At 38.0% G+C, this 20,784-nt stretch overlaps 1 protein-coding gene across 45 annotated transcripts in view; it reads left to right on the forward strand.

Annotated features, from left to right (window-relative positions):
- TUT4 (terminal uridylyl transferase 4) overlaps positions 1-20,784 on the forward strand; it is a 133,362-nt gene that overhangs the window by 98,286 nt on the left and 14,292 nt on the right. For 18 of the 45 annotated variants that reach the window (XR_013520069.1, XM_078331775.1, XM_078331779.1 and 15 more), the window contains 7 exons: positions 7,982-8,059; positions 8,209-8,386; positions 8,653-8,700; positions 8,788-8,870; positions 16,418-16,533; positions 17,759-17,979; positions 19,464-19,564. Coding sequence is in view for 44 of the 45 variants with exons in the window: in XM_078331775.1 (XP_078187901.1) it covers positions 7,982-8,059; positions 8,209-8,386; positions 8,653-8,700; positions 8,788-8,870; positions 16,418-16,533; positions 17,759-17,979; positions 19,464-19,564 (825 nt within the window). In the remaining variant the exon portion in view is untranslated. Of the gene's footprint in view, positions 1-7,981; positions 8,060-8,208; positions 8,387-8,652; positions 8,701-8,787; positions 8,871-9,080; positions 10,184-16,417; positions 16,534-17,758; positions 17,980-19,463; positions 19,565-20,784 lie in introns of those variants that run through there. The other 27 variants (XM_078331781.1, XM_078331778.1, XM_078331798.1 and 24 more) reach the window with 3 other exon arrangements.

A 20,784-nucleotide genomic window follows, 5' to 3' on the forward strand; every position in this document is an offset into this window, starting at 1 on the left:
GCCCGCCACCACACCTGGCTAATTTTTGCATCTTTTGGTAGAGACAGGGTTTCATCATGTTGGCCTGGCTGGTCTGAAACTCCCGACCTCATGATCCGCCCACCTTAGCCTTTCAGAGTGCTGGGATTACAGGCGTGAGTCACCATGCCTGGTTGAGTCAATTGTTTGTGAAGCGTGTAAAATCTGTGCCTAGATTCATTGTTTGTTTATGGATGTTCATTTGTTTTAATACGACTTGTTGAAAAGACTATGATTTCTCCATTATATTACCTTTGCTCCTTTTTCAAGGATCAGTGGACTATATGTGGGTATATTTTTGGGCCCTCTACTGTTCCATTGATTTATTTGTTTATTATTTCACCAATGCCATACTCTCTTATTTATGGTAGCATTATAATAAGTCTTGAGGTTGGGTTGTGTCAGTCTTCCAGCTTTGTTCCTCTCCTTCCATATTGTGTTATCTATTCTGAGTCTTTTGCCTCTCTATGTAAACTTTAGAATTAGTTTGTCAGTATCCACAAAACGACTTGGTAGAATTTTGATTGGGATTGAATTGAATCTGTAGACTAAGTTGCAAAGAACTGACATCTTGACAATTTTGGGTCTTCCTGTCAATAATAATGGAATATCTCTCCATTTATTTAGTTTTTTAATTTTCCTTATCAGAGTTTTATAGTTTTCCTCAGGTAGACCTTCCATTTATTTTATTAGACTTATACCTATGTATTTCATTTTTTGGTGCTATTTTAAATGGTATTTATTGTATTTCTAATTTCAAATTCCAGTTGTTCATTGCATGTATCTAAGAAAGAATTTGGATTTTGTATATTAATCTTGTGTCTTGTAAATTTGCATAGATTATTATGTCTTATGCGAACAGTTTTACTTCTTCCCAATGTGTATACCTTTTATTTCCTTTTCTTGTTTCATTGCAATAGCTAGAACTTCCAGTATTCCATTACCTGAGACTTTCCAGTTGTTAAAAAGGATTGGTGAAAGAAAGCATTCTTGTATTATTCCCGATTTTACAAGGGAAAGCTTTGAGTTTTTCACCATTTGAATATGATGTTAGCTGTAGGGTTTTTGTAGATTTCTTTGACAAGTTGAGGGAAATGTTCCTCCATTCCTAGTTTACAGAGAGTTTTTATCCTGAATGGATGTCAGATTTTGTCAAATGCTTTTTCTGTATCTATTAACCTGTGACTTTCCTTCTTTAGCCTGTGGAGAAAACACACACCCAAACCCAAAATGTTTTTTCTTCCTTTTTTTTGAGATATAATTTTGTCTTGTTGCCCATGCTGGAGTGCAATGGCACAATCTCGGCTCACTGCAACCTCTACCTCCCGGGTTCAAGCCGTTGTCCTGCCTCAACCTCCTGTGTAGCTGGGATTACAGGCACCTGCCACCACGCCTGGCTAATTTTATATATTTTTAGTAGAGACAGGGTTTCGCCATGCAGGCTGGTCTCAAACTCCTTACCTCATCCACCCACCTTGGCCTCCCAAAGTGCTGGGATTATAGGTGTGAGCCACCTTGCCCAGACCCCAAAATGTTTTTTCTATTCTCTTACTCAACAACAGTAATCACAGAAGACTTCTCTTATGACTAAACGTGTGGGGGGTTTTCCCACACACCAAGCAAGCAGACACTTCTGCACTGGACACCAGTTGGGTGTCTTCCAATTCAATTCCGACACCATCTGTAACATCAGATTCCACTGAATGAGGGCTTAGTCCCACAAGACTATCCCCAGGTCAGACCCCAGTTGCAGGTCGAGGCCTCCAGAGCTTCTGACTGACCAGCTTAAAGTTTGGGTTCCTGTAACCTCCTGTTTCGATTTGATTAATTTGTTAGAGTGGCTCACTCAGAGAAACATTTACTTAGGTTAGCTGGTTTATTATAAGGGATATTATAGAGGATACAGATGAAGAAATACATAAGGCAAGGTATGGGAGAAGGGATGGGGGAACCTTCATGCCCTGTCAGGGCATACTATTGTTTAGGAACCTCCATGTATTCAGCTATCAAGAAGCTCTTTGGACCCAGACTTTTGGGTTTTTATGGAGGCTTCATTACATAGGCAATACTGAGTAAGCCAAGCCATTGGCCATTGGTGATCAACTTAACCTTTAGCCCCTCTCCCCTCCCCAAAGGTTGGGGTATAGGACTGAAAGTCCCAACCCTGTAATCATGCCTTGGTCTTTCTGGTGACCAACCTCCATTTTAAAGCTGCCTAAGGGCTGTCATCCAGTAGTCAACTTGCTTGCATACAAAAAGACATTTCTCTAGAGATTCCAAGGATGTTATGAGTTGTATGTCAGGAAATGGGTTTGGAGGCCAAATATATATTTTATAATATCATAACTACATCAGTTGATTTTCAGATGTGGAACCTGCTTTGTATAACTCTTTTGCGCATTATTGGATTTGATTTGCTATTACCTTGTTGAGGATTTTTGTATCTCTGTTCATGAGAGATTAATCTGTAGTTTTCTCTACTTATAATGTCTTTGTCTGGTTTTCATATAAGGGTAATGCTGGCCTCATAGAATGAGTTAGGAAGTGTTCCTTCTGCTTCTGTCTTCTGAAAGACATGAGGCAGAAGGAACACTTTCTAATTAATTCTTCGAGAATTGATTTAATTTCTTCCTTAAATGTTTGGTAGAATTCATCAGTGAACCCATGTAAGCTTAGTGCTTTCTCTTTTGGATGATTATTAATTATTGATTCAGTTTCTTTAATACAGATCCATTTAAATTTAAATACAGATCTGTTTCTTGTGTGAGTTTTGGCATACTGTCTTTTTTTTTCTTTTTGACGGAGTCTTGCTCTGTCACCCAGGCTGGAGTGCAGTGGCATGATCTCAGCTCACTGTAACCTCTGCCTCCCAGGTTCAAGCAGTTCTCTAGCCTCAGTCTCCTGGAGTAGCTGGGATTACAGGTGCCTGCCACCATGCCCAGCTAATTTTTGTATTTTTAGTAGAGACAGGGTTTCACCATGTTGGCCGGACTGATTTCAAACTCCTGACCTTAGATGATCTGCCCACGTCAGCATCCCAAAGTGCTGGGATTACAGGCATGAGCCACCGTGCCCGGCTGGCATATTGTGTCTTTTAAGGAATTGGTTCATCTCATCTAGGTTATCAAAATTGTAGTTCATGGTATTTTTTTTTAATTTTTTTAATGTCCATGAGATAAGTATTGATGTCCTCTTTTTCTGTTGTTAGTAATTTATATACCTTCTCTTTTTTTCTTAATTAGCCTGTCTAGGACTGATTTGCTTTTTAACAGATTTGTTCACTGGAGGATGTTTACAATTTACCGTAAATTAATTAGGCCTGCAAAGGCCAGTATTACTCTCTGTATTATTCTAATTGTTCTTTAGCCTTTAAATAGGGGATCGTATGTACTGTTTCTCCATTAATATCATTTGCCACTTTGTCAGGATAGTATGATTAACAAAAATGGACCACAAATTTGGTTTTCTTGGCGGTTTGTCTGTATTCTCTCCTTACTCATGGGTTAGGAGTCACTGAGGTAGTAGCATGATGTAATGGAAATAGCAGGGCATGGTATTTGGAGCCAGAGGTAACTAGTCAGAATCCTAATTCTAAGATTTTGGCCTTCAGCAATCTGCATGAGTCTGAGTTTCATCATCATTAAAAATGTAATAATGACAATATTTCAGTGTCGATATGAGGAACAGAAATGTTGAATGCTTTTGAATATAGTAGGTGCTAAAGTAGGCATTCATAAATGGTGCTTGCTTTTATTATTTTTACTATTATGATTTATGATCATTAGCAGCATCATTAATATTATTATTGGGAAAATCTAGGTAGGACTACCATATTCAGCTTTCAAAATTCTTTTATTATATGTTTGACATCCGCTTATATTGATCAAATGAGAGACAGTTCATGAAATATTTCCTATCATAATGAAGTTTGATTTTGAGGGACTTTGAGATGTAGATAGACTGATACATGGATTTTTGTTTCTGGCCTTTTTTAATGGTTGTCATATGGGACCTCATTGTCCATTGCTCTGGTGTCATTTAAGTATTGTCGGTAGGCATCAGTCATCTTTTAAGTGTAAAGATATGTTTAACGAAGCTAATGATGTCTGCTTTCATTTGTAATTAAACTTAACTTTAAGTGGCTGGGCATTACTAAGGCTCAGCTAAGAGCAATTTTTTGATGGTCAGCAATACAAAGTTCTTTAGGTCAAAAGGAGCTTTCCTAGGCGGAAGATTTTTGCTGTACCCTAGGAAATCATCATAAGTAAAAGCAAATTTTCACAAAAAAATTAATTCCAACACAGATTTGGGGGTCTTCACACATGATTTTATGGAAATGTTTTTTTCAACCTTTATCAGCTTAAAAATGTCACCTTAATGGATTAACCTCGAGGACATTATGCAAAGTGAAATAATCCAGTCACAGAAAGACAAATACTGTTTGATTCTACTTGTATGAGGTACCTAGAATAGTCAAATTCATAGAGATAGAAAATAGAATGGTGGTTGCCAGGGAATCGAGGGGAGAAATAGGAAGTAATAGTTTAATTAATACGGAGTTTTAATTGTACCAGATGATAAGAATTATGTGAATGGATGGTGGTAATGGTAGCACAACAGTGTGACTATACTTATGCCACAGAAGTGTATGCTTATGATGGTGAATTTTATATTTTGTGTATTTTACCGCAACTAAAAAATTACAATTTAGGCCGGGCATTGTGGCTCACATCTATAATCTCAGCACTTTGGGAGGTTGAGGTGGATGGATTATTTGAGGTCAGGAGTTCAAGACCAGCCTGGCCTGTATGGTGAAACCCTATCTCTACTAAAAAATACAAAAATTAGCTGGGCATGGTAGCACATGCTTGTAATCCCAGCTACTCAGGAGAGGCTGAGACATAAGAATGGTTTGAACTGGCGAGGTGGAGGTTGCAGTGAGCTGAGATTATGCCACTGCACTCCACCCTGGGTGACAGAGCGAGCCTCTGTCTAAAAAGAAAAAAAAATTATATATAGCAGTCCATATTAGAATATCACAATAAGATAAGAAATGTGGAAATGTTTAGGCTCATTCTTTATGTAAATATGATTGACTTATTTGGTGATCCTTATGATTGACTTACTTGTTTAGAGGGAGGACTGAGTGAGTGCTGAGTGGAGGATGATTTGTGTTTAATGAGAGAGAACAGAGAGACAGCAGGGAGAAGGAGAAAGAGAGAGTGTGTGTGTGTGTGTGTAAAAGAGTGGATAGCATTAGTACTTCTGAGGGCTGAAACAAAGCGGGGAGAATTAAACCTAGTAAAACATGAGAATTCAAAAGAATAGGCCAAGTGAGTGATGAGTTAACTTTCCAAGGCCCACAGACCTACTCCACTGCGTTATCAGCCAACATAGTTGGGTTGGATCATGGATATTACTGAAAAGTATGAAGTCTCTTAAAAACAATCAAGATCTAAAGAGTTGGATTGTTGTTACTCCAAATGAAGTATGAATTATCTGAAAACAGGGTTCTAAAGAGGTAGCTTGTTTATTTCAATATCTAGCAAATAAATATATTTTTACAAAACATGAAATACCTATAATAGCATCTGAATCTTTAATGGTAAAATAATATACTTCAGCCTCTTAATATCTTCAATTCTTTCTTTTTTTTTCTTTTTTTTTTTTTTTGAGACAAAGTTTTGTTCTTCTTGCCCAGTCTGGAGTGCAATGGCACTATCTCAGCCCACCGCAACCTCCTCTTCCCAGGTTCAAGCAATTCTTCTGCCTCAGCCTCGAAAGTAGCTGGGATTATAGGCATGCACCACCATGCTTAGCTAATTTTGATGCTTAGCTAATTTTGTATTTTTAGTAGTGATGAGGTTTGTCCATGTTGGTCAGGCTGGTCTCGAATTCCTGACCTCAGGTGATCCACCCACTTCAGCCTCCCAAAGTGCTGGGGTTACAGGTGTGAGCCATCGCGCCTGGCTTCTTCACTTCTTTCTTGAGGTCAGAGGTCCTGTGTCTTTTGTTTCAGATATTAATAGCTGTAATTAATTGCTAGTCTCTCACTTTTTTTTTTTTTTTTTTTTTTTTTGCTTTTGAGACAGAGTCTCATGGTGTCACTCAGGCTGGAGTACAGTGGTGGGATCTCAGCTCATTTTAACCTCCATCTCCTGGGTTCAAGTGATTCTCTTGCCTCAGCCTCCAAGTAGCTGGGACTACAGGTACAAGCCATCACACCTGGCCAATTTTTTGTGTTTTTAGTAGAGATGGGGTTTCACCATGTTGGCCAGGCGTGTCTTGAATTCCTGACCTCAGGTGATCTGCCCGCCTTGGCCTCCCAAAGTGCTGGGATTATAGGCGTGAGCCACCACCCCTGGCCTCAGTCTTTCACTTTTTTAATTTATGAAGTGTCAGAATATATGCCAGGTGACTTTTGGTAAACTGTATCTATTTAAGTAATATTTAAATATAAAAAAGCAACTTATTAGCCCTAGTCCCTGGAAACTTGATCTCTGTGTAACATACTTATGTAGTAAATATATTAATTCAGTAAACATATATTAAGTGTTCTCTGCATGGCTTTGGTCTGGTAGGGTTCTGGGTTTCAGAAATAAGCCATAGTCCTTACCCACAAATAACTTAAATCTGAGAATAAAATTGGAGGGGCCAGTATCAATCACTGTCACCTCAAAAATGGAAAAGGCCATTGGAGCAGGCCCACCTTATCTAGTGGTTTTAAATGGTATTCTGGTTTAACTATATATAGTCTGTTACCCATTAGTGGGGGTAGAGGGTAAAGAAAAGGTAGTGTGGTATGTTTTCTCCATTTATAAACTACTAACTATATAGTCTTTTCTCATTTTTACTGGAAAAAGTGAGTATTTAGGGAGATGATGGTCTTGCCCAGGATTACTGTTCCTCGAGATGGAGGCTAGAAATGAGGTCTGCTGACTGAATCTATTGTACCTTCCTACTTTATTGCATCTCTTTCTTAAGCCTCCTTTAGAATAAAAGTCTCAATTACTGGTGGAAGTCAGTTACACAGTCATCTTATGGGATACTTTTCTTCTTGTAAAATAGCATTTTTTCTTCTCCTTCCTTAGGACAGTGAATTATTTATAATTAATAAGGTTTATAATCTTTATCAAAATGTAAGGGAAAGCTTTCTAATTTCTTTTTTTTGGGGGGCAGGGGTGAGACAAAGTCTCGCCCTGTTACCCAGGCTGGAGTGCAGTGGCGTGATCTTGGCTCACTGCAACCTCTGCCTCCTGGGTTCAAGTGATTCTCCTGCCTCAGCCTCGTGAGCTGCTGGGATTACAGGCGCGTGCCACCACGCCTGGCTAATTTTTTTGTATCTTTAGCAGAGATGGAGTTTCACCGTGTTGGCCAGGCTGGTCCCGAATTCCTGAACTTGTGATCCACTTGCCTTGGCCTCCCAAAGTGTTGGGATTACAGGCATAAGCCACTGTGCCCAGCCCTAATTTTCCATTTTTAAAAAATGATTGTCCAATTGCTTTTTAGCCTTATCTAATACAGATAAATGATTAAAGATACTAGGTCCCAAAACAGTTCTGTTGATTTCCTTTGGGTGCACAGTCAGTAGGTATTATCTGTTTTGTATTTTTATATCTATGATCCTTTGATGAAAATGCTGTTTTCATTTTCTTTTTTTCATTTTGCTTCAGTATTCTTGGACTGGATGTGTTTTGATAGGCCAAGTAGGTACCATCAGATGAAATCAAATGTATCATTTGGAGTTTGATGCTCTTAAGATATCCTTTTCCAGCTTTGGTCTTGCAAATATGTTTTATTCATTACTTTCTTGGCATCAAATTATACCATCATTCTAACATGTTCTTTTTGGAAGAAGTATTTCAGTATGTCTTTTAGGTAAATTCTAAAATGATAGCAGAGTATTTGGGCCTTTGGGTTGGATCACTTGAAATCTAATAATACAATTAATTTTTTTATGCAGATCTTTGATGGAAAACAGATTCCACAGAGAATGGTTGATGGATGGAATGCTTTTTTCTTTGATAAAACAGAAGAACTGGTAATTTAAAAATAGTCTTTATGTTATAGAATGCTCACTGATATGTGTTAGGATTTGTATAATTTAATAGTTGAACTTGGGTTTGCTGTCCATATTTTGGATAGTACTGTATAGGCATTGTTCTTTTCTTTTCTTTTTTTTATATGTAGAAAAAGCGTTTACCTTCACTTGGAAAGAATACAGAATCATTAGGGGAGCTTTGGTTGGGACTGCTTCGTTTCTATACTGAAGAGTTTGATTTCAAGGAATATGTAATTAGCATTCGGCAGAAAAAGCTTTTGACAACTTTTGAGAAGCAGTGGACATCCAAGTGCATTGCAATTGAAGGTAATTATTTAAGCTGATATTAATTCAGGAACAACCAAAATTTAGCCAAGGAAATTGAGGGGAAAACTGAAATACATTAGGATTTGGAAGATTCTTCCTTTTGATTTTTATCAGTTTTTATCCCTTAATCTGTAATTTTAGAGGAATAATTTGCTGATTTGTATAGTCTGAGTACATATAAGTATTAGACTTTAGTAATGTCTACTAAGTACATTTTTATGGTACAGTGAATGTAATTCTTAATAATTGTTATATTTCTTTTATAGACCCTTTTGACTTGAATCATAACCTTGGTGCTGGAGTTTCTAGAAAGAGTAAGTTTTAAATATAGAGATTCTCTGATTTTAAAACTTTGACACATTAATGTTTGCATTTTTATTGTTTTCTTCTTTCTTTAATAGTGACCAATTTCATCATGAAAGCATTTATCAATGGAAGGAAACTTTTTGGTACCCCTTTTTATCCACTCATTGGCAGAGAAGCTGTAAGTTTACATTATATGAATTGTGAACCTTTTCTTTTTTAAGATAGAACAAGAAACTTAATCCTGTTTCCAAATTGATGATATAGGGAAAGAGATGGTCATAGCTTTGTATATTTTTTCTTATTGTATTTATCATAGCCCATAATGAGATACACATATTTTTAATTTTATTTGTTGAAACTATTCATTAAATTCTGTCTTCTCCACTAGACTGTAAACTCCATGAAGACAGGATTCACATCTGTAAGGTTCACCTTTCTATTTCCAGTACATACATAGTGTCTGGCACATTGGATGTACCAAGTAAGCATTTGTTGAGTGAGTGAGAGTTAGGTAATCAAGACTTTGGATTGTTGAATTTTAGGTGCTGCTCATTGTTCCTCTTTTATCTCTAGAAATCTTGGTGAAAATATACACAGAGAAGACAAAAGCAGAGAAAGAGTTTATTATTTGTGGGGAGTTCTCTAATTTTTGTATAGCTTTGGTAAGCTGAATTAGATGGCATGGAACGGAGAAATTTCCTTTTGCCTGAACTGGGTGGCAGAGTGTCACACGTTCCCCTTTGTCTCACTCTGGTTTTTGCCTGCTTTCTTATGGTTAGGGAGACTACAGGAGGTTTCAACTTCAGAACAAGAGACTTAGAAGAAATCTCAAGTAAGAGAATAAATGTTATTAGTCAGGGTTCTCTTAGACAGCGCTAATAGGAGATATATATGAGTTTATTAAGTGTTAACTTACAGGATCTCAAGGTTCCACAATAGATTGTGTGCAAGCTGAGGACCAAGGAGAGCCAGTTCGACTCCCAAAACTGAAGAACTTGGAGTCTGATGTTTGATGGCAGGAAGCATCTAGCATGGGAGAAAGATGTAGGCTAGGAGGCTAGGCTTGTCTTGCCTATTCACGTTTTTCCTCCTGCTTTATATTCGCTGGAATATTATTATATGTGCCCACCAGATTAAGGGCAGATGTGCCTTCTCCAGCCCATTGACTCAAATGTTAATCTCTTTTGGCAACACCCACGCAGACACACCCAAGATTAATAGTTTGTATCTTTCAATCCAGTCAAATTGACACTCAGATTAACCGTCACAACAAACATACATTTACTTTGCATAGTGAATGTCCTTGAACTTGTTCAGTCCAGTTTCAGGTGTCTGCTTTCTTGAGGAGAGTACAAGAAAAGTAGAGAGAAGTCTTTATTCCCTTGGAGCACTGGTTCTCTGATACTTTGTATTTTTTATCCTCTTATGGGGGTGATAATAATTATAATGGAGAGAAATAAAATAATAAAATTTGAAACAATGCACAAAAAATGTAAGAACAAAATGACTAAAGGAAAACTAAACAATAATTTTACTTTTTTTTTTTTTTGAGACAGAGTCCTGTTCTGTTGCCCATGCTGGAATCCAATGGTGAGATCTTGGCTCACTGCAACCTCTGCCTTCTGGATTCAAGCAATTCTCTTACTCCCAGCCTCAGCTTCCCGAGTAGCCAGGATTTCAGGTGCCTGCCATCATGCCTGGCTGATTTTTGTATTTTTAGTAGAGATGGGGGTTTCACCATGCTGGCCAGGTTGATTCTGAACTCCTGACCTCAGGTGATCTTCCCGCCTCAGCCTCCCAAAGTCCTGGGATTACAGGCATGAGCCACTGCGCCTGCCCTGATTTTCCTAATATTTTAATTGAAATAGGAACAATGAAAACCAGATCAAAACAAATATGATGATACACTGTTAAAGCATTTTACCTGAGAATTGTGAGAATTCCAACTATTTTTGTTTATATATACAAGTGTTGCATGCAGTCAGACCTTTTTGTTTATTTTTGTTTTTTTGATACAGGGTATTGCTCTGGTGCCCAGGCTGGAGTGCAGTGGTGTGATCATAGCTCACTGCAGCCTTGAACACCTGGGCTCAAGTGATCCTCCTGCCTTGGCCTCGTAAGTGCTGAAATTTCAGGCATGAGCCATCATGCTCAACACCATGTAGTGGCACTTTTTTTTTTTTTTTTTTAAAAAGATGGAATCTCGCTCTGTTGCCCAGGCTATAGTGCAGTGGTGCGATCTTGCCTCCCAGGTTCAAGCGATTCCCCTGCCTCAGCCTCCCAAGTAGCTGGTATTACAGGTATGTGCCACTATACTCAGCTAATTTTGTATTTTTAGTAGAGATGGGGTTTCACCATGTTGGTCAGTGTTGTCTTGAACTCCTGACCTCAGGTGATCCACTCTTTTCAGCCTCCCAAAGTGCTGGGATTACAGGCATGAACCACTGTGCCTGGCTGAGACTTTTTAGTAGAATACTAAATTAGAGTCCTCAGTAAACTGGAAATGTGCCAATTTTAGTTTATGCATACAAATTTTTAGTAATTCTTAATAATGCAATATATTATAATTAGCCCTGAGTTTCATATAAATATCGAAGTATTTGGTCTTGAATGTCATTTGGGGCCTAGCAAAAGGGGCCCATGATGCTAATCATTTTTTGATTTACTTTATTCTCTTTCCAAAGTCAGTATATAGTATTCCGTAACTTGGATATACTAGTTTATCTAACTTTTCTTTTGATGGACATTTAGGTTATCTTCATTATATCAGTGTTATAACTTCCACAGGTTGAGCTTCCCAAATCTGAAATCTGAAACTTAACTGAGTACTGACATGATCCTGAAAGGAAATGCTCATAGGAGCATTTCAGATTTCAGATTTTCTGATTTGGGATGCTCAACTGGCATAAATATAATGCAAGTGTTCCAGAATACAAAACACCTCTGACCCCAAGCATTCTGTATATTAAGCGATATTCAACCTGTATTGTCGAAAATAATTCTTGTACATAGTCTTTCATGCTTATACCTATTTCACTCCTAGTTACTGAGATGATCATAGCATAGAAGATATATTTGCCTTATTTCCTTAAATTAATGAAAGATAAAGAGAAGTATATTTCTTGTTCTGTCAATTATTTTTCTACATAATTATATCTTCTTATGTATTGACCCATTTTGTCCCTGTCCATCAGCTGTCTTCTGTTATTTTTCTTCCCCATTTAGCTTAGATTTTGTCTGCTCTCTAGCATATACCCTTTTTTGTTTTCTTTTTTTGAAATGGAATCTCACTTTTCACCCAGGCTGGAGTGCAGAGGTATCATCCCAGCTCACTACAACCCCTACGTCCGGGGTTCAAGCGATCCTCCTGCGTTGGCCTTCTGAGTAGCTGGGATTACAGGCACAGGCGCTCACCACCACTCCCAGACAATTTTTGTATTTTTAGTAGAGACAGGATTTTACCACACTGGCCAGGCTGATCTCAAACTCCTGATCTCAAGTGATCTGTCCACCTTGGCCTCCCAGAGTGCTGGGATTACAGGTGTGAGCCACTGCAGCTGGCCGTCTAGCATATACCTTAAATTCCTTTGTGCCACTCTCCTTCCTGTGTACTCTTCTGTATTCTGCCTTATATGAATTCTGCTATCCACCATGTGGCTCTGCTTGGGTAGCTGTACACTAATGGATATAAGTCAAAAGGCTAGACAGTTTTAAGTATATAGTACAGTCATAAATGTTTAACCAGCCTCAACTGGACTTTCAGTGCTGTCTGATAGTCATATTTCTTTAGTTATCTTTAGCTCCTATTCTGTTAGAACTATTTCAAATTTACTTATTTTACTTAAAATGCGGTATGCTGGCTAGGTGTGGTGGCTCACACTTATAATCCCAGCATTTTGAGAGGCTGAGGCAGGCGGATCATGAGGTCAGGAGTTTGATACCAGCCTGGCCAACAGGGTGAAACCTCGTCTCTACTAAAAATAAAATAAAATAAATAAATAAAGCATGGTGTGGTGGCATGCACCTGTAGTTCCAGCTACTCGGGAGGCTGAGGCAGGAAGAATCGCTTAAACCCGGGAGCAGAGGTTGTAGTGAGCTGAGATTGTGCCAGTGCTCTCCAGCCTGGGCAACAGAACGAGACTCTGTCTCAAAAAAACAAAACAAAAAAAATGCAGTATGCCCTGCACTTTGTCCCACCCTTTACCTCTGCCCTTCTCACTCCAGTAGATGCTTTTCCTCTTTATTTGATACATCGTATCAAATAAATAGTTCTTTAGCTTTCTGCTTCTAGATCTATAAATCTGCCTGCATCTGCAGATATCCTTCCTTTATGAAAGACTAGTTTTTACATATGTACTCTGGATTATTCTGTCTGCTCTGTATCTTCAACCTCTTCATCTGTGAGAAACATTTTCAGTTAAAATACATAAAATATAATGGCAGATCAACATTTACAGATGAACAGTTGCTATCAATTTGAATGATAGGGAATACTAACTTTGAACTCCAATTAAGTGAACTATGATCTGCCTCTGAAATAATTATATTCTTAGTCAACTTACAAAAAAATTATATCTAATTATTACTATTAGCATATTTAACATTTCTTCAGTAAATTTTTTGTGGAAATTTGTTTTCTCTTATTATATAAGTACCTATATTACATCTTCAATTTTGTCACAACACCTAAAATATTTACTACTTGACTCTTTATGGAATAAGTTTGCTCGCCTCAGGTGTAGGCCACCCTAACTAGGGTGTAAGGATAGAGAAAAGTGGATTCAAGAGATATTCAATAATAGAATGGATACAACTTGGTCATTAATTAGAAGTAATGGGTGAAAGAGAAGAAGTTAGGATGCTACCTAGGTTTCTGTCTTAAGCAACTGGGTAAATTAAGACCTTTATTTTGTCCTGGCAAAAAAATATGATGGTGATTTTAATTAGTTATATTGATTTATCAGTAGTAATGAAGAATTGTATCTCTCATCTTTAAAAAAAAACATACACAGAATGGACATGGTGGCTCATTCCTGTAATCTCATTACTTTGAAAGCCCAGGGCAGGAAGATCGCTTGAGGCCGGAAGTTCAAGACAAGCCTGGCCAACATAGTGAGATGCTGTCTCTAAAAAACAAAACCAAACCAAACAGTTTCATTGGAATAGAGTCCACATTATGTACAACTCATTGTGCAATTCAGTAGTTTTTTTATTAGTATATATAAAGGATTGTGCAACCATCACCACAATTTAATTTTAGAACATTTTTGTCTTCTCTGAAAGAAACCCTTGTCCCTATTAGCAATCAGTTCTCATTCCCTCTCTTCCCCTCTTCTCAAACTACTAATCCACTTTTTGTCTCTGTAGATTTGCCTGTTTTGGACATTTCATATAAGTGAAATCATATATGTAACATTTTGAAACTGACTTCTTTTATTTAGCATGATGTTTTCAAGATTCATTCATGCTATACCATAAATCAGTACTTCATTCTCTTTTATGGCTGAAAAATATTCTATTGTATGGATAGACCATATTTCATTATTCATCAGTTTTTGTACATTTGAGTTGTTTCTACTTTTTGGCTTTTAATGAATAATGCTGTTGTGAATATTTGTATGCAAATTTTTGTGGGAATATATGTTTTCATTTCTTTTGGTATATACTTAATAGTGTAATTGCTGTGTTATTTTGATAAATTAACTTTTAAAGGAACTGTTTTCTAAAGTGGCTGTGCTACTTTACATTCCCACCAGCAAGATGTGGGTTCTAGTTGTTCTGTATCCTCACCAGTACTTGTTACTGTCTTTTAAAAACTATAGCTGTCCTATTGGGCATGTCCCTTATACTTTTATCCTTGAGTTTAGGTAGATTTGAAGATAGCTAAGTGGACATGTTATCTTGCCTATTAGAAGGACGGACATCGTTTAGGACCAACTAGTCTTTGTGATAGTGCAAAACTAAGCTAAAGCTTAGAAGGTTAAGCAAGGTGCAAAGATATAGCAAAAATAAGTCTGGTTCTAATACCTGGGAAAATTATTTACTTCTTTTTGGCTCCCTACCTTTTCTTTAGGTCTGCTCTTCCTTACGTAATACATGTTACATGTTCTTAAAAAGCTGTATTAAATCCAATCATATATTGCTTCTTGACAGTTTGGCTAAGATCAAGTCTAAATTCAGTCATATTTCTTTTTTTTTTTCTTTTGAGTTGGAATTTTGCTCCTGTTGCCCAGGCGCAATCTCAGCTCACCACAACCTCCGCCTCCTGGGTTCAGGGAGTTCTCCTGCATCAGCCTCCTGAGTACCTGGGATTACAGGCATGTGGCACCATGCCTGGCTAATTTTGCATGTTTCGTAGAGACAGGGTTTCTCCATGTTGGTCAGGCTGGTCTTGAACTCCTGACCTCAGGTGATTCCCCTGTCTTGGCCTCCCAGAGTGCTGGGATGACAGGCGTGAGCCACTTCACTCAGCAGTTCAGTCATATTTCACATAAACCAGAGAATTGCTTTTTGTTGTTGTGTTATTTACTTATTTTTATATTTTAGTGACAGGGTTTCGATACTTTGTCGAGGCTGGAGTGCAGTGGCTATTATAGGCATAGTCATTATGCACTACAGCCTCAGATTCCTGGCCTCGAGTGATCCTCCCATATCAGCCTCCTGAGTATCTGGGTCTATAGGCTTTTGTTTTGTTTTGTTTTTTGAGATGGAGTCTCTCTCTGTTTCCCAGGCTGGAGTGCCATGACATGATCTGGTTCACTGCAACCTCCACCTCCTGGATTAAAGCAGCTCTCCTATCTCTTCCTCCTGGAGCTAGAATTAAAGGCACACACCACGATGCTTAATTTTTGTGGTTGTTTTTTTTTTTTTTTTGAGACAGAGTGTCACTCTATCACTCAGGCTAGAGTGCAGCAGCATGATTTTGGCTCACTGCAGCCTCTGCAACCTGGGTTCAAGCAATTCTCCTGCCTCTGCCTCCTGAGTAGCTGGGATTACAGGCACCTGCTACTGTACCTGGCTGATTTTTGTAGTTTTAGTAGGGACGGAGTTTCACCATTTTGCCCAGGCTGGTCCTAAACTTCTGAACTCGACCTTGCAAAGTGCTGGATTACAGGCGTGAGCCACCGCCTCCAGCCTAATTTTTATATTTTTAGCAGAGATGGGGTTTCACCATGTTGGCCAGGCTGGTCTCAAACTCCTGATCTCAGGTGATCCCTCTGCCTTGGCCTCCCAAAGTGCTGGGATTACAGGCATGAGTCACTGGGCTGAGCCTACAGGCAGTTTTGTACAGAGAATTCCTTTCCAAAGGTAACCCAATATAGCAGAAAGCATGAGTTTTATAGTGAGACAGACTTAGCTAAATCTTTTATCTCAGATTTAACTTTTTTTTTTTTTTTACTATGGGCCAATTACTTGAACTTCTTAATCTCAGGTTTCCCATCTATAGAGTGAGGGTGAAAATAGTATCTACTTTATTGAGATTTTTCTTATTCATCTGTAGCTTCTTTGTTTAATGTCATATGGATGTAATTTGGTTAGTACTATTAGCAACAGTGATGATGATTGTGAATCTTATTTTCATATCATGGTTTTTAGTTACAAACTATTTGTTGCTGTTTATTTTCTTTGTAAATATAAACCATGTTTTCATCTTGGTCTTCTTTCCATTTGAATTCAAAATATTTTGTAGTGATTCTTCCTAGTGAAACTGCATTTTCTCCCTAGGAGTACTTCTTTGATTCCAGAGTATTAACAGATGGAGAACTCGCTCCCAATGATAGATGTTGCCGTGTGTGTGGAAAAATAGGCCACTACATGAAAGACTGCCCTAAAAGGAAAAGGTTGGCAAATGAATATATATCAACATTTTGAGGAAAATAAATCAGAGGCCAATTTGTAGCTATAATTATGCTCAGAAATGTTTAGGTGAGAAAGTTTAGGGTATTAAATTATACCTAAGGTAAATGTTCATTTGAGTGGAATTTCGTAATATGGTAAGATTTATATGTGGTATAATAATATCTTCTAACATTCATTTGTTCATTTATTTATTCATTTACTTAGATGTTTTTCGTTTTTTGTTTTTTTTTTGAGACATGGTCTCAACGCTGTCACCCAGGCTGGAGTACAATGGTGCAATCTCGACTCACTGTACCCTCTGCCTCCTGGGTTAAAGCGATTCTCCTGCCTCAGCCTCCCGAGTAGCTGGGATTACAGGCACACACCACCATGCCTGGCTAGTTTTTTGTATCTTTAGTAGAGACGGGGTTTCACCAATGTTGGTCAGGCTGGTCTCGAACTCCTGACCTCATAATCCACCCATCTTGGCCTTCCAAAGTGTTGGGATTACAGGCCAGAGCCACCATGCCCAGCCAGTTTTTATTGTTATTGTGTTTTTAATTGAAGAAACATTTATTGACACCTACTATTTGTTGGAAACTGCTAGAAGCCAAGAAATAAAAGTGACCAAGATATTGGGTTCTTGTGAGGATCTCGGTCATGCAGACCAATAACTGAAATACAGTTAATGGAATTCTTGAGATATATGCTGTGAGTTATGCTTAAAGATCTTAGGGAATGTACATCTATGTATCTCCTCAAAAATATATCTTCAAATTCTAGTATAGGTTCTGTATACTACAGTGGGTCAGGAAGGTCTCTTTCTTTTGTCATCAAGTCTGGCCTAATATAAAAACTTGGAAGTTTTGAAACAGAACAGACTTCCAGTTTCCATCATTGCTATTTACTGACTATTAAATTTAGTCAAGACACTTACTTATCTTCTCTTAGCCTCAGTTTCTTTTTAAAACCTCTAAGAATTGTTAAAGTTTTACAATTTGATATTTAAAAAAATTTAACATAATGTTGTTTTACAAAACTACTGGAAAATCCCCCGTTTCTGCCAAATGAGCAGGTATGCCATAAATGAATGTTCCCTTGCCTTCAAAAAGATGCATGAAATGATGGGCATGTTAGTCTTTTTGATATTGTGAGAGTCCTGCATAATTTAGTTTGTCTGTGACTTACTTAATTTACAAGTCCCTAGCCCCACATTATTGGTATCAGCAGTTTACTGTTTAGACTAAAGAAGAAAGACAGTGAAGAAGAGAAGGAAGGGAATGAAGAAGAGAAAGACTCCCGAGACACTGACTCCCGAGACCTCCACGATACTCGAGACTTTAGAGACCCCAGAGACCTCAGATGTTTTATATGTGGAGATGCTGGACATGTACGAAGGGAGTGCCCAGAGGTCAAGCTGGCCCGTCAGAGGAATAGCAGTGTGGCAGGTAAACAGAAAAGGCCAAACAGTTTCTGATAGAAATGAAGTCATTTATTTTGATGTCATGCTAAAGGATCCTGATTCCTCCCTATTGCAAACCTAGTTGTATGATTTTGGACCACTGTGCCTGGCTAATTTTTGTATTCTTCTTTAGTACAGATGGTGTTTCACCATGTTGGTCAGGCTGGTCTCAAACTCCTGACTTTGTGATTTGCCTGCCTTGACCTCCCAAAGTGCTGGAATTACAGGCATGAGCTACCACACCCTTATAATTTCTTAAAGAGATAAAATTTAGACAGTGAGGCCTTTTTTTTGAATAGTACTTGGATAAATTTATTTTCAAGATCTCCACAGTCTGTTGTATTCAGTTTTATCTCTCTGTAAGTATTCTTTGGATTTATTTATTTTTTTGGAGATAGAGTCTTCGTCTTGTCACCCATGCTGGAGTGCAGTGGTGCAGTCTTGGCTCATGGCATCCTCCACTTCTTGGGTTCAAGTGATTCTCCTGCCTCAGTCTCCTGGGTAGCTGGGATTACAGGCGCCTGCCACCACGCCATGCTAATTTTTGTACTTTTAGTAGAGACAGCTTTCGCCATGTTGGCCAGGCTGGTCTCCAACTCCTGACCTCAGATGATCCACCCGCCTCAGCCTCCCAAAGTGCTGGGATTACAGGTGTGAGCCACCATGCCTGGCCTAATTTTTGGATTTGAGTCAGACTCTTCATCTGTTTCTCTCGCAATCAGTATGACATTCTTTATTAGAGATTTTGTTTTTTGAGAAACGTATTGGAGAAATTATATTTTTTCCCACTGCTGCTATGAGAGAGGGATATCTGTTCATGTTATATTTCACAAAGAATTTTGAGAATTAAATAGTAACCCAAGGAAGAATTTATTGAAAGAAAAAAAAGAACGTTTTAGAAGTTGTGATTTCCAGTTGCTCAGATTCTTATTGCAGAAAGGTTGTGTGTGTGTGTGTGTGTGTGTGTGTGTGTGAGAGAGAGAGAGAGAGAGAGAGAGAGAGAGAGAGAGACAGGGTCTTGCTCTTGTTGCCCAGGATGGAATCAGTGGTATAATGATAGCTCATTGCAGCTTTGACCTCACAGACTCAAGTGAGCTCCCCACCTCAGCCTCCCAAAGTACCAGGATTACAGATAAAAGTGACTGCAACCAGCCAGAAAGTATTTCTCAAATAAATCTGTTGTTCCTTTTGAAAAGCAAAATGGCATTTGTTCTTGTGTGTAGGATCAGTGTATTTTTTTCTTGATTTGCTAGATTGAAAAATGGCTTTTAAAAGTAGCTCAAGTCCTTGCTCAAAAGTGGCTCAAAACTTGTTACAAGTCCTTCACTAATATACTCGTAATTTAAAAGTCTAAGTTTATAAAATTGGAGAGATATTTGAGATTCTTCTACTTAAGAAAGGAGTTTACTTATTGTCATTTCTCTGCTACTTTCCTTATCTCTTGATTTTCTTTGTGATGCCTTCTCTTAGCAGCCCAGCTGGTCCGCAACCTTGTAAATGCTCAACAGGTGGCTGGTTCAGCTCAGCAGCAGGGTGATCAGTCCGTAAGGACAAGACAGTCCTCAGAATGTGTAAGTATTCTGTCAATGTGTTAGTCTTTGAGTGATAGTGTTTTCTCTCAGGCTGGCAAATAGAATCTTCCAGATTACATAGTGCTTTGTATAAATGTCCTTGCTAGGCACATAGGTGGAATGGGTATTCCTTTTAGAATAATGTAGATCTGGGTTCCTGTCTATAGACAAGCTACTTAATTTACATGAGCCTACTCTTCAGTTATAAAATAACTACTTAATAAGATGGATTAAAAATAAGGTAATAACTTTGAGGTTTCAGACTTTGCTTAATGGAAAGATATCAGTACGATTAATAAAAATAGACATAAAATAAGGCAGTATATACATGGCATTTTGCTTATGTGAAACTTGTGTCTTCTCATAGCTTGGCATATTGATACCTAGTGAAATATACCCTGTAAAAAAACAATATTGAATCAGAATTCAGACTCATAAGTTTATTTTATTTATTTTTTTCTTTTTGTTGAGATAGAGTCTCACTCTGTCACCTAGGCTAGAGTGCAGTGGGTGCGATTTTGGCTCACTGCAACCTCCTTACCCTTGGTATCATGCAGTTTTGTCTCCATCTCCTGAGTAGCTGGGAGTACAGGTGATGTCACCACAGCCAGTTAATTTTTATATTTTTAGTAGACATGGGTTTTACCATATCGAACAGGCTAGTCTTGAACTTCTGACCTCAGATGATCCACCTGCCTCAGCCCCCTACAGTGCTGCGATTACAGATGTGAGCCATTGTGGCCAGCCCACACTCATAAGTTTAATATTAAGTTTGCTGAGTTGCTTTTAACCTTTGTGTAAGTCTGTATTCACCTTGTACTTCTTAAATTAATTAATAATTACTCTAAATAACATTCTAAATCTGACATAATGTTCAGTGCTTTACACTTAGCAAATTTAATCTTTCGAGTGGCCATGTGAAGTGATAGGTATTAGGTATTAGTATGATCAAATATTATATTTTGGGAAACTGAGAATAAGGGATTATACAATCAAACCGAGGTCTTTCTGGTTTCAAATCTGTTAATCGTTTAACATGCTAAATCTAATATGATTTGTGTCTTAGAAAAAACTTAGTATTTGAAGAGTATTAGGGAGAATCTTTGGAAAACATTTAGGAAATTTTCCACCCTCACCTTAATCACTTGAATACCTATTATGTGTCTGATGCTTTCATAAACAACAACAATCACATTTAATGTAGTTAACATTTGTTGAGT

The sequence above is a fragment of the Callithrix jacchus genome, chromosome 7 (assembly GCF_049354715.1).
Source record: "Callithrix jacchus isolate 240 chromosome 7, calJac240_pri, whole genome shotgun sequence".
Classification (NCBI taxonomy): Eukaryota; Metazoa; Chordata; class Mammalia; order Primates; family Cebidae; genus Callithrix; species Callithrix jacchus.